General features: G+C 65.6%; 2 protein-coding genes across 3 annotated transcripts in view; one reads left to right on the forward strand and one right to left on the reverse strand.

The window, feature by feature from the left end:
- The window catches only part of PACSIN1 (protein kinase C and casein kinase substrate in neurons 1), a 63,299-nt gene extending 51,378 nt beyond the window's left edge, over positions 1 to 11,921 (forward strand). For both annotated transcript variants that reach the window (XM_058306588.2, XM_058306589.2), the window contains exons 2-10: positions 4,316 to 4,440; positions 5,545 to 5,701; positions 6,545 to 6,780; positions 7,117 to 7,272; positions 7,396 to 7,571; positions 7,919 to 8,039; positions 8,132 to 8,259; positions 8,887 to 9,074; positions 9,596 to 11,921. In XM_058306588.2, coding sequence (XP_058162571.1) covers positions 4,378 to 4,440; positions 5,545 to 5,701; positions 6,545 to 6,780; positions 7,117 to 7,272; positions 7,396 to 7,571; positions 7,919 to 8,039; positions 8,132 to 8,259; positions 8,887 to 9,074; positions 9,596 to 9,705 — 1,335 coding nt within the window. In that variant the 5' untranslated portion in view covers positions 4,316 to 4,377 and the 3' untranslated portion in view covers positions 9,706 to 11,921. The remainder of the gene's footprint in view (positions 1 to 4,315; positions 4,441 to 5,544; positions 5,702 to 6,544; positions 6,781 to 7,116; positions 7,273 to 7,395; positions 7,572 to 7,918; positions 8,040 to 8,131; positions 8,260 to 8,886; positions 9,075 to 9,595) is intronic.
- The window catches only part of RPS10 (ribosomal protein S10), a 115,065-nt gene that overhangs the window by 97,872 nt on the left and 4,544 nt on the right, over positions 1 to 12,649 (reverse strand). The window lies entirely within an intron of this gene.

Consider the following 12,649-nt stretch of genomic DNA (forward strand, 5'->3'; position numbering starts at 1 on the left):
GGCAGAGTGTTTAAGCAACTTGCCGAGGGCCCACAGCCAGGAAGTGGCGAGCTGGGATTTGGACTCCGTTGTTCTGTCTGCACCCCGCCCCCGGCAGTGCTCTTCGCTTGTTTCTGCGCTTGTTGCGGGGAGCAGGTGCCACCCCTGAGCCACACAGACCTCGCAGCAAGGTGTCACTGAGAATCCCCGTCACAGCGGGTTGCGGAGGGCGGTAGGCAAGGCTGGGGCGTTCAGGGAAGGCTTTGGGGAGGGAGCGGGACTCTGATGGCTGGAAGGGAAGCAGGCTTCTGCTGGGGAGAGGCGAGGGGTGGGAGAGAGGACCCCAGGCACAGGCTGAGCCGCAGAGGCTGGAATGAGCAGGTGCGCTGCACCCCACAGCTAACCTCAGTCCTTCTTGCTGCACTTGAAGCCCCGTCTGAGACTAAGTCTTTGCGTGGCCCCAAGCCAGGCGCCAGGAGCCCGACCCTCTCGGCGTGAAGCGAGCGGCCGGGGAGCTGCTGGGAAGGCCGGTGGGCCCCGGGGCCCTGGGTGAGGGGACAGTGGCCCTGGCTTCCTCGAGGTCCTACAAGGCCTGAACTGAGCCGGCCCCTGGGGAGAAGGCCTCAGGCCAGGGAGACCCGGGGCGACCCCTCCGGGTGCTGGCGCTGGACTGGGCACGGGGTGGGGGAGGCGGGGAGGGCTCATCCCTGGTGGGATTCCTGCACCCCCGCCTGCTGTGCCACCTTGGACAGATGACTTCCTCTCTGAGTCTCAGATACCTCGCCTGTCGAACAGGAAGGTCAGCTGCCCATCTCAGTGGGTTGTTGTGAAGATTAGAGGTCAAGGGTCTGAAGAGACGCCACCGAACGGGTGCTCAGAAATGGTGGTGGCCGCTGTGGAAATGGAGGGAGAGTGGAGAGCTGGCAGCATAAAGGCCCAAAGCCGCTGGTGCCTGCTCTCCCTGCCCGTGAGGGACCCGGGGAGCCATCCCCAGCGCAGAACCTCCAGGGGGCTTTCAGCGGGGAGGAGACCCCGCAGCTGGATGCTGAGGGTTGGCCAAGGGGGTGTCGGAGGAAGCAGGGGCCCTGGGAAGGAAGGGCAGGCGGGACTCAGGATTCCCTCTGTGGGATTCTAGCTCTTGGTTGTGTCACCATCATCATCAACACTTATTGAGCACCGACTGCATGCAGGATGGCTGCATACAAAATTCACCATCTCCGCTATTTATGGAGGGAGTGTTCCAGAAGGACCTTGACGTTTATTCACTCATTTAGCAAACATGTATGCACTCCTACTACGTGCCAGACGCCGCTCTGGCTGCTGAGAGACCCTCACAGAGCTGGCGTCCTAGCGGCAGAGGAAGCACTAAACATCCTGAAGAGCCTCCGCAGAGAGCATGTGGGATGGCTGTGAGTCCGTGGAGAATAGTAAAGGGAGGAAACGGAGAGGGAGGGCGTGTGCTGGGGATGGAAAAGGAGTTGCAGGTTTAAATGAGGGGGCCAGGAAATTTGACCTTCAAAAAGTAAGGAGGGGGGCGGACGTGGCTCTGGCGGCTGAGCACCTGCTTCCCACGTGGGAGGTCCCGGGTCTGGTCCCCAGGGTCTCCTTAAACACAAAATGAAAAAACAAACAACGAGCAAATAGAAGAAAATACCAACCTGGGGAGCTGACGTGGCTCAGGGGTTGAGCACCAGCCTCCCACATACAAGGTCCAGGGTTCAATCCCCAGCACCTCAAAAGAAAAAAAACAGAAGCAAGGAGAGGCCCTGGGTGGGAACAGCGGTGAGGTGGGTGGAGCAGGAGGGAAGCTGGGGTGGGAGGTCAGCGGTGGGGTGCGAGGGCAGGCCAGTGGGGGTCAGGCTTTGTCTCGGGAGAAGTGGGGAGCACCGGGGTGGGGGCAGTGCGGAGGCGGCTTTGGCTTCGGTTTTACTGGTTTCCCGCTGGCTACTGTGTGGGTGAGGACGGGGAGGGGCTGCCAGGGAGAAGCAGGGCCACAAGGCAGAGGCACCTGCAGCCACCCGCCTCCCAGAGGCAAGGCCGGCACCAGCTTCCTGGAGGCCCTTCCAGAAGGAGTCTGCGGTGTGTGCGTGTGTGCTGTGTGCTGTGTACGTGCATGTGTGCAGAGACCCTCGCGCCGCGCGCGGAAGCTTCCTGGAGGCCCTTCCAGAAGGAGTCTGCGGTGTGTGCGTGTGTGCTGTGTGCTGTGTACGTGCATGTGTGCAGAGACCCTCGTGCCGCGCGCGGAAGCTTCCTGGAGGCCCTTCCAGGAGGAGTCTGCGGTGTGTGCGTGTGTGCTGTGTGCTGTGTACGTGCATGTGTGCAGAGACCCTCGTGCCGCGCGCGGAAGCTTCCTGGAGGCCCTTCCAGGAGGAGTCTGCGGTGTGTGCGTGTGTGCTGTGTGCTGTGTACGTGCATGTGTGCAGAGACCCTCGCGCCACGCGCGGAAGCTTCGGTCGCTGCACCGCGATGGTTTTGCTTTAGTGACACGTCTCGGGATCCTTCCACTCAGGCCCAGAGACTTTCGTGGCCAGGCTGCACCGGTATTGTCGTACCCAGTCCCCTGCGGACGGCCGCCTGGGTTGTTGCCAGCCTTTGGCTTTTGCGGGCAGGGCTGCAGGGAACAACCTTGTACGTCCGTCCTTTGCCCGGCTGGCCGGGGGCAGTTCTAGAAGCGGCGCGGGGGCAGTTCTAGAAGGGTGCGTGCTTCTGTGAGCTCTGACCAAGCTCCCCTCCGTCGAGGCTGCACCAGATTACTGCCCCGCTGCGACGGGCGAGAGAAGCGCGGCTTCTGTCCCGCGAGGGAAAGCACATCTGTCCCCACCCGCCGCCCCGGCTCCTGCGCTGGCTGCCCACCCCGAGGGGGCCCCAGATGGCAGTGCCGTCTATGACCCCAAGGGCTGCAGAAGGGGAGCTGGCTCACGGGACGCTTAGCTAGCCGGGCCGACCCTGGAGGTTCTCCTGAGCTAGCCTGCCTTTTACTTCTCTATATCTACATTCAAAATGTTCCTTATTAACCAAGAACTGCTTTTAAATGAAACGGGCCGACTTCAAAAAATCCAAAGGCTCATTTCCTCGTCCCTTGATGAAATCCAGCCCCTTCCCCTGTTGATCCCCATGGCAGACGAGTTTGGGGGAAAGCCTGAGGTTTTGCTAAGGGAAAGGGACAAAAATACATGTCGGCGCTGAGAGGGGCAAGAAGGGATTGCCGGGTCACCACGGACGCCTGGACAGCTGGGAGGCCCCGAGAGGGAGGGTCAGCCGTACCCGGGGGTGTCCCCTGCCCCGAGGCCAGGTGCTGGCAAGGGATGGGGGTCCCCGAATCTTGCGGGGGCCAGCCCCTCCCCCAGCGCCCTCACTGCGCAGGGCTCGTCGTCCAGGCCTGGAGGCTGCAGTGCAGAGCGGGGGTCCCGCTGGGGCTGGCAGCTCCGAGTGGGGTCACTGGCCCCCGGCCCTCCGGGTCCAGTCTCGTGAGGCCTGGGTGACGGTGTGGCCTGGGCGAGGGCGGGCGGCGGGGGGCGTGCTCACCCCGGGCCTGGGCAGCACCCGGCCTGATTGGGCGGCGCGATGCCCCTTGATGGGTCCAGGCAGGCACGGCCGCCTGGTGTGACCTGGGGGCAGGAAGCGACACGTCCAGCACGTGAGGAGACGTGACACGGGCTAATAGGGGCTTTGGGGCCTGGCGCGAGGCCAGGAGCCCTTCCGCGCCGAGAAGGTGCTGCGCCCTGGCGGGAGCCGGAGGGGGCCTGCGGCCAGCTTCCGAGGAGCCTGTGTCTGGGGCTGGAGGAAGGTTCTAGGGAGCGAAAACCCCGGGCGTTCTGTGTTGGTGGGGGGCGCCGGGGAGCGTCTTTTGGGCCTGATGCAAAGGCCTGGCTGGTTCAAGGTGGGCGCTGCTCAGGTGGAGAGGGGGCCGCTGGGTCCCCATAGCCCCTGCTGAGGTGGGCAGAGCCCTGGGGGCCCCGGGGTGCGGGACATGATGCTGGCTTTGAGGAGCTGCGTGTATCTAAGAAGCAAACTGCAGATTTATATAAAGTGCACGTGTAGGTGTGTGGCCCTGACTGGTAACTTTAAGAGTCCAGGAGCTCACCGTGGGTGGTGGGGTGGGGCGGGCTTTGGTGGAGGTGCCCTCGCGGGAGCGGGATGTGGGGTGGGGGTGGGATGGGGTGGGGAGCTTGTGGAAGGGACCCGGGAGGTGCCCGAGGGGCGCTGCAGGGTGGGCTGGGCCAGCCAGGAGGCCCCTTCCCGGGCAGGAAGCCCCCATCCCCTCATCCCCACACACACGGGGGCACCCAGGCCTGGAATGGGATCAGCCCCAGGCATCTCTGTCCTGCCGTGCCAGCGCATGAGCCGCAAAGCCCGCTGACCGCAGCGCCACGCCCGTCCAGCCCCCGCGGCCACACCATGTCCGGCTCGTATGACGAGGCCTCGCTGGCTCCGGAGGAGATCACGGACAGCTTCTGGGAGGTGAGGCCCCGTGCCACGGGGGCCCCGCTCCTGCCCACCCCACCTGCCCCCCGCCGCAGCCTCCCCAGCGCCTCGGGCCCCTGCACAGCCCTCTGTGTCCAGCAGGCAGCTGGTAGCCGTGAAGCGGGGTAAAACTACTGCCCACAGGGGCCGGGGCCCTCTGCCCCCACCACTGCCTTCCGGAGAGATCCTCTGGCATTTCCTAATGTGGGAACAGGCCCCCCTTACCCTCTGCTCTGGAGGCCTTGGCTCAGACTCCTGGTACTTCACACAGGCAGGAGCGGCACTTCACAGTTTGCACATCTCTTCCAGCTGCTCCCCACCCCCTAGCCTGGAAAGCGAGCAGGGGGTACAGGATTGGACAGGGACCTGAGTGAGCTTCTGGAGCCTCAGTGCAACGTAGAGGTGGAGGCAGGACTAGAAGCCACGGGTTCAGAAGCCTCCAGAGGGAGCGGATGTGGCTCGAGTGGTTGAGCAATTGCTTCTCACATAGGAGGTCCTGGGTTCGGTTTCTGGTGCTTCCTAAGGCAAAAAACAAAAAACAAAAAACAAAAAGACAAAAAAACAGGAGCTGATGTGGCTTGCTGGTTGAGCGCTGGCTTCCCACGTACAAGGCCCTGGGTTCAATCCCCAGCCCTGCTACCTCAAAAAAAAAAAGAAAAGCCTCGAAAAACGTTGTTTTCAAATGTTTGGGGGAAAAAAAAATAAAAGATTTCTACTGGCTCCTGAAACCCAAACCGAAAACTGCCAAATCTAAATTAATAAGTGTTTAATGAGATGTCTGCAAAACATCCTATTATGTCAAGAGGCTGCAGCTCAGCTCCACGCTTACACGGGTCTATGTCAATATAACAGATTTCGTTCACGAGAACAAAATGAATAATTCATTCTAGCCCGCGTCCAAATGAGAAAATCGCCCCCGCCTGTGGTGGTGCCTGGGAAGCGGCGTGAGGCGGGCCGAGGGCGCGCACGGCCGGGGCGCCTGGCGCGGGGTGCTAGGGCGCCCCCAGGCGGCCGGGGAGCGGGCGGGCGGCGCGGGCGCCCCCTGCAGGCGCGGCGGCCGGGGCGCGCCCGCGGGAGTGGTCCTCGCTGCTTGGCCGCCAGGTGGGGAACTACAAGCGCACGGTCAAGCGCATCGATGACGGCCACCGCCTGTGCAACGACCTGATGAACTGCGTGCAGGAGCGCGCCAAGATCGAGAAAGCCTACGCGCAGCAGCTCACCGACTGGGCCAAGCGCTGGCGCCAGCTCATCGAGAAAGGTGCCCGCCACCCCCGCCCCGTGCAAGCCCCCGCGCCCCGGGCCCCCACCCACAATCCCGGTCCCCCCCCTCCCCGAGCGTCCAGGCACGTGGTGGCCCCGCGTCCTCCAGCCACAGGCTCTGCTCCCCGCCTGGCCCTCTGCCCCCCAGGCTGAGCCAGGCCTCCCTGTTAAACTCTGCTGTATATGGCTTTATAAGGCTGGATTGAAAACAACCACCAAAAAACCTATTCTATTTTGAAATAATTTAAATTTAGCAAAAAGTTGCAGAGAACGCCATACCATTCAACCCGATTCACCGGTTGTTAACGTTTTACCACATTTGTTTTATTACTCCCTATTTGGATATTTTTCCTTAACCATTTGAGAACAAGTTGAAGGCATTGTCCCCTACGCCCCTAAATTGTCAGGTACTTCCTAAAGAGCCACAGTTCAGTTACCAAATGCAGAGCATGTCATGTGGCCCACATGCAAAGCTGGCCGTAGCAATGGCTTGTGCTGGCCCAGAATCCAGTCCAGGATCACAGAGAGTTGTACTGGCTCTAGTTTCCTGGCATCTACAACAGTTTCAAGTTGGGGGTTGTAGATATTTAGACCGTAAACCCCATGGGGGCAGGGCAGAATCCGGCGAGGGCTGCAGGGCGAGGTGTGTGAGCGCAGAGCAGTCAGGGAAGGCTTCCTGGAGGAGGTGGCTTGTCTGGGCCCTGGAGGCTGGACAGAACTCTGGGGAGAGCAGAGGAGGCATTTCTGCGGCCACGGGAAGGGAAGCCTCAGAGAAGGGGGGCACGAGGGGGCCCGCAGGTGGGGTGGTGAGGGCCCCCGCGACCCCGCGCCGTTGCCCCAGGCCCGCAGTACGGCAGCCTGGAGCGGGCCTGGGGCGCCATGATGACGGAGGCGGACAAGGTGAGCGAGCTGCACCAGGAGGTGAAGAACAGCCTGCTCAACGACGACCTGGAGAAGGTCAAGAACTGGCAGAAGGACGCCTACCACAAGCAGATCATAGGCGGGTTCAAGGAGACCAAGGAGGCGGAGGACGGCTTCCGCAAGGCCCAGAAGCCCTGGGCCAAGAAGATGAAGGAGGTGCCCGGTGGGCGGCCGGCGCGGGGGCCGCGGGCGGCGCAGGGGAGGCGGGGCGTGCCCACGGAGGCGGCAGGGGCGCGCCTCCAGGAGGAACCCCGGGAAACAGGCGTGCCGGGGCGGGAGGGCGCTTTGTCCTCGGCCCCGGGGCCGGCAGGGGCTGCCCGATGGGAGCGGGTCCACGGGGGCAGATGGGTGGGCACCGCTCCCCAGTCCCCGGAGCCTGCTGGAGAAAGCGCGCCCACAGCCCCCGGCGCAGCGGGCAGGAGGGTGAGGGGTGACCGCGTTGTCCCCTGCGCACGTGGGGGAGCCCTGGCCTGGCCTCGCCACTCCCCGCAGCTGGAGGCGGCCAAGAAGGCCTACCACCTGGCCTGCAAGGAGGAGAAGCTGGCCCTGACCCGGGAGATGAACAGCAAGGGCGAGCAGTCGGCCACGCCCGAGCAGCAGAAGAAGCTGCAGGACAAAGTGGACAAGTGCAAGCAGGACGTGCAGAAGGTGCCGCCGGGCCGGGGGCGGGGGGCGCGGCCGCGCCGGGGTCTGAGGGGCCCCCCTTGCAGTGGGCGGCGGCCGGGAGCCGCGGGCCTGGGCCTCACCCTCCCTCCACCCTGGTGCCCACAGACACAGGAGAAGTATGAGAAGGTGCTGGAAGATGTGGGCAAGACCACACCCCAGTACATGGAAGGCATGGAGCAGGTGTTCGAGCAGTGCCAGCAATTCGAGGAGAAGCGGCTGGTCTTCCTCAAGGAGGTGCTGCTGGACGTGAAGCGCCACCTCAACCTGGCCGAGAACAGCAGGTACCCGGACGGGGCGGGCAGCGGGGCCGGCGCGCCCCGGGGGTGGAGCCGGCGTGCCGGCCTTTTCCGGCCCTGCAGTGTGAGCGATAGGAAGGGAAAGGCACATGGTAAGGGGAAGAGGCTCTGAAGACACTTCCTGGGTGCAGGCCGACACACACCAGCTCCCCAGGAGCGTGTTCTTAGGTGCACGGGCGAGGGGCCGAGGGGGGGGCGCTGGCTGGGCCTGCCGGGAGCTGCCCGCGCGGGGACTGCCGGCCCGGTGCCTGGCTGGGGGGTACGCCCAGGGCCCCGCTTGGGCCCCCCGAGGAGGAGGCGGGGTGAGCCTGTGCCCCGTCCCCCGCGCACAGCTACGTCCACGTGTACCGGGAGCTGGAGCAGGCCATCCGGGGGGCCGACGCCCAGGACGACCTCAGCTGGTTCCGCAGCACCAGCGGGCCCGGCATGCCCATGAGCTGGCCCCAGTTCGAGGTGAAGGCGCGTGGGCATGGGGAAGGGGAGCCAAAGAAGGCCAGGGTGGGGGGGAGGCTCACCCGGCCTGACTGCTCCCTGGGGCCCACCAGGAGTGGAACCCAGACCTCCCGCACACGACCGCCAAGAAGGAGAAGCAGCCCAGGAAGCTGGAGGGGGCGGCGCTGACCAGCGCCACTGCGGCGGCGGAGTCCGCGTCCCAGGCTGGGGACCGCGGCAGGTGAGAGCCGCGTGGGAGCTTCGTGGGGCCAGAGGGGCTCCCCATCCCCGGCAGCTGAGCTCTACCCTGGGCAGTGGCACAATTCACAGAAACCACGTCCTCCTCTGAGATGGTGGTAACTGACCCTTCTAGGGGACCTACTGTGTGCCAGGCACTGCTCTACGCGTTTGCAACGTATTAACTTATTTAAACCACCCCACACTCTGGAAAATGTGTACATATTCTCACTTTACATATGGAGAAACTGAAGCCCAGAGAGGTTAAGTGACTTACCCAAGGTCACGCAGCTAGGTAGGGAGACTCAGAGCCAAGGAGGCGACCCCCAGGAGGTCTGGCTCCAGAATCCTTGCTCTCAGCCACCAGGCCGTCCTGCCCACGCAGGTGAGGGGACAGTGGTTCTCGGGGCTCCCTTCAGCTCTCCCCCACTCCAGGGCTGGTGCTCATGCTTATGGTCCTGCCCACATTTGTTGAAAGAGCTGTCTTGGGGCCCACTGGCTCAGGACCCTCTCCTCGGCCAGTCCCTGTTCCAGCCGTGGGGGAGCCGGGGGGCCAGGGCCCTGGCTCGAGGGGAGCAGCCCTAGGGTGGAGACCCGGGCCGGCTGACGCGGGCTCCTCCCGCCGCCTCAGCGTCAGCAGCTACGACAGGGGCCAGCCCTACGCCGCCGAGTGGTCGGACGAGGAGAGCGGGAACCCCTTCGGGGGCGGGGAGGCCAATGGGGGCGCCAACCCTTTCGACGACGACGCCAAGGGCGTGCGCGTGCGGGCGCTCTACGACTACGACGGCCAGGAGCAGGACGAGCTCAGCTTCAAGGCCGGTACGGGCGGGCGCGGGGCTCACGCCGCGGGGCCTGGGCGCGGCGGGGCCTGGATGCAGGTGCCTGGGTGCAGGGGCGGGGGCCTGAGCGTGCAAGGGGGCGGGGCCTGCGCACACAGGGCGGGGGGGCGGGGCCTGGGCACGTGCCCTTTGGGTGCTGGGGGCGGGGCCTGGGTGCTGGGGCGGGGCCTGAGCGTGCGGGGGGGGGGGGGGCCTGGACACGGGGGCGGGGTCTGGCGGGGGCGGGGCCGATGCCGAGCTGGGCCGGGGGCTTGGCTGTGTGCCAGAAGCGGGGTCAGGCCCTGAGGATCTGGGGGTGGGGGTGGCACGTGGGCGCTGGGCGGGGCCGGGGCTGGTCTCGAGCTTGGGCTGGTGACCAGGGTCTCTTAAGACCAAGTATACAAGTTGGGTCCCTAGTGGGGGTGGGGGGTGGGGGAGGCCGGCCCTCCTTTCGAGGCCGCACCAATGAGCGCCCCCCTGTGTCCCCGCTTATGAGCGCCCCCCTGTGTCCCCGCTTCCCAGGAGACGAGCTCACCAAACTGGGCGAGGAGGACGAGCAGGGCTGGTGCCGCGGGCGGCTGGACAGCGGGCAGCTGGGCCTCTACCCCGCCAACTACGTGGAGGCCATCTAGCCGCCCTGGCCTCCCGGCCCACCGCCCCCCACCTTCCCACTCTCGTCGCCCTCCCCTCGCCATAGAGTTCCAGACATATTTTCCGATCAAGCTTTTATTTTTTTAAAAGTCAAAACAGAACACACACACACACACACAGAGACAAGCCTTTGCAGGCCTCCTGGAGGCCAGGGTGGAGGGACTGGGGGAGACGGTGCCAGGGTTAGAGAGGTCTTAGGACTTGGCCCAAGGCGAAGTCAGACATTTGCTCTTCAGATCTCACCAAAGAGCCCCGTGAGCACTGAGGGATGTTCCTGGGCCCTCCACCCTGGCCCCCCCCCCCCCAGGCTGCCAGCACCTGACACCCCCCTTCTCTGGGCCTGCCTTCCTAACCTCTTCCTCCTGCCCTGCCCTCTCCTCCCACCCCCAGCCTCTCAGTCTTGACTCTGCCTGGGGGGCGGGGAGCACCCTCCTCCTACCCCCTACCCTCCCCCCCCCCGGTGGCCAGCAGCTGGACAGGTGTGGGCAGAGGAGGAATGGTCATCGTCCTGCCCACAGGTTTCCAGAGGCCCCTGGACTCCCCCAGACATGAAGTGGGGTGAGCCGGAGGAGGTGACGGGGTGGGGGGGTGCCAGTCCTCCAGTAAGTCTGGCAGAGGGACCAAGACCCCAGCCGGGCTCTCCTTTCCCGCGGTCAGCGCGGGGGGCACAGGCTCTTCCTCAGAGCCGAGCCCCCGGGGTGCCTGGAGAGCCCCGCCCTTCTCCCAAGTCCCCACAAAGCCCAGGGGACAGCCAGCAACGGTAGCAGCCGCCTCCCGTTTCCTGGGAGGAGGGCACCTGCCCCCGTGTCCTTCCCAAACCGCCAGCCTCGCCGAGGCCAGGCCTTGTGCTGCAGGGCTCTGGGTCCCCCCACTTCCCTGGCCTGCCTGGGGAGACCCCGGGGACCGCTGGGGGAAGCCTGAGATGTCGAGGCCGCAGGCGCTGGGGGAGGCACCCCTCTGCTGGCAGCCCCTCCGTCCCGCCGAGCTGGGGCCCCGTGAAAGGACTTTTGGGGGTGGGAGGAGGCAAGGGGCCGCCCCAGGCAGGGAGCCGGTGAAAGCAGTTGTCCCCCTAGGAGTGCAGTGGCGACTTGGGACGCGGACCAGGGAAGCTCGGGACCCCGCGGGGTGGCGCGGTGGCAGGAGGAGGGTTCTGAGGACCTCGGGGATGAGGCCAGGGAGCCCTGCTCCCAGCGGAGGCCGCTGCCTGGCCTCAGGGCTGCAGACGCACCCCTTTCCCCGCGCCCGGCCTCCTCGCCCCCGCCCCGCTGTCACCCTCCGCCCTCTTCCACCCCCTGCTTCTCCATAGCCACGGGGAGGAGGTGGCCGGCCCCCCTCGGGGCTCTGCTCAGCGGGACCCCGCAGACTCTGCAGAGGCCCGAGCTGGGACAGGCTTCCCTCCGGGCCAGGGGAGTTGGGGGGAACGGGGGCACCCCAGGAGCAGGCACTCCCCCTTCCCTGGCATCCTCTTCGGCCCTGTCTGCTCTCGGGGCCTCTGGGGGCAGCCTGAGATGTCCCTGGGCACCTCAGAGCTGATTGTTTTCAGAATTTAGCCCGGGCCGGGCCTGGCGGCCCCAGAACAAAAGTCTCTGGGGCCTTCGCAAGCGGGGGGGCTCACACGGCCCTTTGAAAGGCGGGGGGTCTCTCCGCACCGCGGACCTGGGGACCCAGGCCCGTGCTCCCCCGCACCCCGGCTGCCCGCCCCGGGGCAGGGCCGCCAAGCGCCCCTCCTCCTGCCGCCACCCCCGCAGCCCCACCTGGGACGGCCCTCCCTCCGGCTGCTCAGGACCCCGGAGCAGGAGGGTCTCCCACCTGAAGCGCCCCCAGCCCCCCCGGTCAGTGCTGGTGTCGGGACCCTCGTCACGGGGCATCGGGGCCGCGCCCCTCGCCGTGCCCGCCTCCCGTAGCCCCCTGCCCGTTCCTCGATGCTGCGCGGGCCCGCCCGGCGGGGCTCGGTCACCCCTGTGCTTCGCCCCCCGATCACCACCGCCCCGCGGCCTGGTCCCACGGGGAGCCAGGGCCGCCCCGCCGCCCGCCCCGTCCTCCCCACACTCGTGAAGCTCCCAGAAGTGCTGTGGTCTCAGCAATGCACCTGTTTTGTACATGATTGTGTAATTTAAAGATATATAAATATAAATATATATATATATAAGTGGTGACTGTACGACTGTGGATAAAACCCAGAACTGTGTCAACCCGGCCCGGCTTCGTGGTCTTGAGTCTCGTGCGTCTTTGGGCCCGGGTTTTCCAAGCCCTCAGGGCGCTCGGAACGTCCGATGGGGGCTGTGCCCGGCAGGCCACCCTCAGGCTGGGGGCTCCTCCAGGAGCGCTGCCCAGGGGAGGCGGGGGGACAGGGCTCTGGTCGTTCAGCTGTGTCCCCCCAGGCCCAGGCCCGGCCTCGGCCCCGCCCAGCCCCTCCCCAGCCCCTGCCCCCGCCCCTGCCTCCCCAGCAGCACCCCTGCCCCAGCTGATGTCTCCTGGGACAGGGCGGCAGTGGGAGGTCCAGTCCCAGTTCTGCCATCGAGTCGCCGCGTGCTGACCCTGGCCCTGGCCTTGGCTACCCCCGATCAGATTCGAAGTCTCTCCGAGGCCCCTCTGGGCCCGGCAGGGTCCTGGGACAAACCCGTTAGCCAAGACCCCCACCCCCACTTCCTCCCGGCCACCGGGAGAGCTCAGGGCAGGGAGAAGATGAAGAGGTGGGTACTAAGTCCCTTCACCGCCCCATCTCCCTTAACCTCCATTTGGAGCCCCCGCCTCTAGGGGAGCAGAGGGATCTTCCAAGAAAGACAAAAGGTTGCCTTGTCTTAGTCCTGCCAGCATCTCCATTTAGTTATGGGGAGCCGTGGGGGGACTCGGGCCAGGTGGGGTTCTGACGAGGCCGTGTGGGGGGCAAGGCGAGGAATCCGTTTGCTGCCAGCACACAGGTGC

The sequence above is a fragment of the Dasypus novemcinctus genome, chromosome 11 (genome assembly GCF_030445035.2).
Source record: "Dasypus novemcinctus isolate mDasNov1 chromosome 11, mDasNov1.1.hap2, whole genome shotgun sequence".
Taxonomy (NCBI): domain Eukaryota; kingdom Metazoa; phylum Chordata; class Mammalia; order Cingulata; family Dasypodidae; genus Dasypus; species Dasypus novemcinctus.